The sequence below is a fragment of the Pseudoliparis swirei genome, chromosome 5 (assembly GCF_029220125.1).
Source record: "Pseudoliparis swirei isolate HS2019 ecotype Mariana Trench chromosome 5, NWPU_hadal_v1, whole genome shotgun sequence".
NCBI classification, from domain to species: Eukaryota; Metazoa; Chordata; class Actinopteri; order Perciformes; family Liparidae; genus Pseudoliparis; species Pseudoliparis swirei.
In genome coordinates this window covers 21,119,253-21,123,046 of record NC_079392.1, presented here as the reverse complement: position 1 = coordinate 21,123,046, position 3,794 = coordinate 21,119,253, and the positions used below count along the sequence as shown (strand labels likewise).

Sequence of the window (3,794 nt, the reverse complement as noted above, 5' to 3'; positions counted from 1 at the left end):
CAATCAGAGGAGGCTGTGCTAGCCCCAGTTGATGTGTCCTTGAGCAAACTCTGAATTGCTCCCTGCAGTTCTATGAATGTAAGTCGCTCACAGCATCAGCTAAATGTAATGTAATAATTATGTAAACAGCTCCAAACACACTTCATGAAATGTATGCAATGTGTTTTACTGTTAACATTGTTACAAAAATAAAAAAATATATCAGTATGTTTTGTGTTTATCTCCTTGACTTGAGATTCTGTACAATATAGATTGCTTCTGCTGTTGTATTTAGCAAGAATAGATACTGCAGTCATTAAAGAAGAATGAAGGCTTGTGTCATTTGAGTGAAAGGATCTCGTGTGTCTCAACTTACTTTGGACTCAAAATTGTTTTATTATCTGTAATACTGGCTCCCTTTTTGTTCTATAGGTCCACATCTGCCAGCAGGCCTTTGTGGATGTGCTGTCTGAAGGGATTTCAGTGTTTTGATGTTTGATTATAGAAACAGGTCCCACTCAGAGGCCAGAACATCTGACACATTTGGAAGGTTTTCAGTGTGAGCATCGAGGCCGTTGTAACACGCTTTGTTCTCAATGCTCCCTTCACAAATTAAAATGTTTAACACGTGGACTATCACAACACAAAATGATGATATTTTCCCACTTTTTTTAAAATAACATTTATTTCCAGCATATTCATACAATGTGACAGCACAGCTTGTAACATTTGAAGATGAACTGCCCTGATCCAGCACTTTGTCACAAAATATTAGCGCCGACTAAAGGATAAATGAAGTCAAACATATAGCAGAGCGCTTATTACCAAATGCAATATATAATACAGGCAGTTGGAATTGAACTAAAGAAATATGTGAGATAAGTGAAATAATACGTAAGGAAAAATGGATGGCATTTACACATTATTAGTTCAACTTGTACATCAGAAAATGGGGTTAATATTCGTATAATCTACATGTTATAATAACTTAATTTTACATCATTTAATATTTCATGTGTGTGAGAAATGCATATTTAAAGTTTCATTTTGAACCTCAAGTTGACTTAAGTTTCACCAACCAGCTGAAAAATGAAGAAAAAAAGTCTTTGTTTCCTCATTTTATTGTATATCCTGCTGCAGAATTTACATAAAAAGCAGTAATTAAAGTATGTGTATATAGTTCTAGCCTTCGGTGCTATTGGGTTTTCTTTTTTACTTTCCCAGATTCATTGTGATTTATTTTGCAATCTATAAATAGTTGTTCAGCTTCAGGTTATTTTATTTTTCAGGATGTCATCCGAACTTTCTTAATGAAACATATCAAATTATTTTTTGAAAATTACACATAAGTGAGTTTATTTTTTATTTAATTTTTTTATCTTTTGGACCTTTTAACTACAGGCCAGACAATCCTATTATTTACAGTAGCCTGCAGCCAAAACACATCACAGATTTTTTTCGCCGTAACATTCAACACTATTGTGGCTACACACACACACACACACAATGCGATGTGCCTGTTGGATCAGTCCAGCAGCCTCACTGTTTTTCCGGCGTGTTGTTGACCAAAGGCCCGTACAGGCCGGTGGCATAGCCCTGCTCCTTGTGTAACATTGTCCTGTCCCTTATCAAGTCGCTAAAGGCGTAGTCCATCGGGGGCCTGAAGGCCATGGGCATCAACCCGGTGGTGGAGTAAGGCGTCATGAAGGCCAGTCCCCGGCTGTGCGCAGAATAGGCCAGCCGCAGCGGGTTGAGCCCCAGGTGGGTGCTCAGAGGATAGACGCTGGGGTCCGCGGCGAAGTGCGGGGAGTTCGGCTGGAGAGGAGAGAACGCTGAGCGATTACTGAGCGTCATGGCTCCGGGCAACATGGGCCTCGTCGGGGCGGTCGTGGATGCGGAGGACGCGGCAGACTGCTGGGCGTTTTGGAGCACCCTCTCCGCCGTCCACGTCTGTTCTGCCCCGGCCTTGTTGGAGCCCTGCGCGCCGCTGTTGTTGAGGATCTGCTCGATGGCCTGCACCACGTCCTTACCGCAACCCTGCAGCACGAGCTCCAGGACGCTGCGCTTGTGGCTCGGGAACACTCGGGTCAGGATGTCGATGGCGTTCATGTGCCGGGAGGCCGCGGAGGACGGGGACGGCTCCTGCTCGTCCTTGTCGGTGTCGGAGCCAGAATCAGAACCGAGGGAGCTGACGGAGCGAGGGGTTTGCCCTCCGTCTTTCACGGGCTTGGAGACCGGCGAGCTTATGAAAGACTCGCTGTCTCCGTTCTCGGAACCCGAGCCTCCGTGTCGACCGTCCGGGGAAGAGATGCCCGGGGCTGAGTCACTCTCGGTGGACGCCGGTTTCCCCGCGATCAGCTGAGAAGCGACGGACGCGGACATCTGGCTCTTTGGAAACAGCTCGTACTTCAGGATACTTGAATCTGTTGACATATTCAGAACATCAGTGGGTGAGATGGGGGAGGGTTTTTTTTGGAGGGGGGGGGGTCATATGAATCTTACAGCAGGCCGAGTAAACGTGATAGTCAAAACCAGTGCATTAAGCAACGGAAAGTAATGAAATAAGGCTTTTAAAGAAGCTTCAGTATAAGATCCTTGGGCAAATCTCAACGTAAAATACATGATATAAAGCATACATGTTATGCTTAACGAATATATATATATATATATATATATTCTTAGCATCCAGATTGCAAGCTGAACAAAATAGACTTTAACAGTTTAATATAAATGGAATAATCAACAATATAAATGCTTGTATGCTACTTATAGAGATCACTCATTTCCTCTTGCTTGTGCCTGTCGGGACTGATACCTGCATGGCGGATGTTTACACTTCTCCTGCTCCAAGAAGAAGAAGAATGATTCTTAAAGCTGCTCCACTCACCTGTCTCGCTGTTGACGCAGGTGAACACTTCGTAGTTCGGACGCGGTGGGATGATGCCGTTGGCGGCGGCCAGGGCGAGACCCTCCGCGGTGCCGTAGAGGAGCTGCAGCTCTCGCGCCTCGTTCTCCTCCTGCGCCTGCTGCCGCCTCAGCGCCACTTGCGCCGCCATCACGCGCTGCCTCTCGGCGATCAGTGTGCACTTGGCGCACATACAGTCCTTCCAGCGGCAGTAGCGCTTGTGGCCCTTCAGCGCAGACACCACGCCGTGGTTCCTGCAGCGGGCACACTTCGGGGTGCGCGGGTACTTGTCCGTGGTGCGCAGGATGAGCGGAGGGCCGCGCAGAAGGCTCCCGGCCAAGGACACCGGGATGGAGCCTGATGATGTCGCACTTAGGTGGATATGAGTGGCCGAGGACACCGTGGGGAGCTCCTGTCTCAGATCCATGCCCGTGTTCCTCACTGATGTCACTGAACTAACGAGAAAACGTCTTTCTTCTTAGAGGTCTGTTCTATTTACGAGTAGTGAGCCGTGCGCATCTGCTCAGCGGTTCATCTCTGGGCAAATGGTGAAGTCAACGATGTCGCTCTGTCTACTGAAGTGCACACAAACACAACTATGATCGAAACTCGAATGTAAGCTGTTCAAGGAGTCTTCAAAAAAGAAGCAACAAATACTAAGATACTGTCTAGTTTAAATCCGAAAAGAGCCGGAGCCGAGAGGAGCGATCATTCCTCCCCGAGAGAAAGTCAAAAGTGTCCAGGAGGAGCCGAGGTTGCAACTCGCCGCAGCCTGAGACACTAACTTCCTCCAGAGATCGTCAGTGGATACAGATCCCTCTCTCTGCTCTCTATTGTTGCTCCTACGTTTTCATTAGACAAATTTGACAACAATGTGGCGTCTGTCATTGGCCAAAGGAGGAAGGAGCAA

At 46.7% G+C, this 3,794-nt stretch overlaps 1 protein-coding gene across 2 annotated transcripts; it reads right to left on the bottom strand.

The window, feature by feature from the left end:
• Positions 1-1,436: 1,436 nt before the first annotated feature.
• On the bottom strand, positions 1,437-3,794 carry dmrta2 (DMRT-like family A2). Of its 2 annotated transcripts, none has more exons than XM_056414962.1 (2): positions 2,858-3,794; positions 1,437-2,402 (listed from the first exon to the last, which is right to left on the bottom strand). In XM_056414962.1, the coding sequence occupies exons 1-2, from the start codon at positions 3,309-3,311 to the stop codon at positions 1,519-1,521; spliced, it is 1,338 nt and encodes a 445-aa protein (XP_056270937.1). In that variant the 5' UTR covers positions 3,312-3,794; the 3' UTR covers positions 1,437-1,518. The 2 variants fall into 2 exon arrangements, with proteins under 2 accessions (XP_056270937.1, XP_056270936.1); XM_056414961.1 differs by having other exon boundaries at positions 2,867-3,794.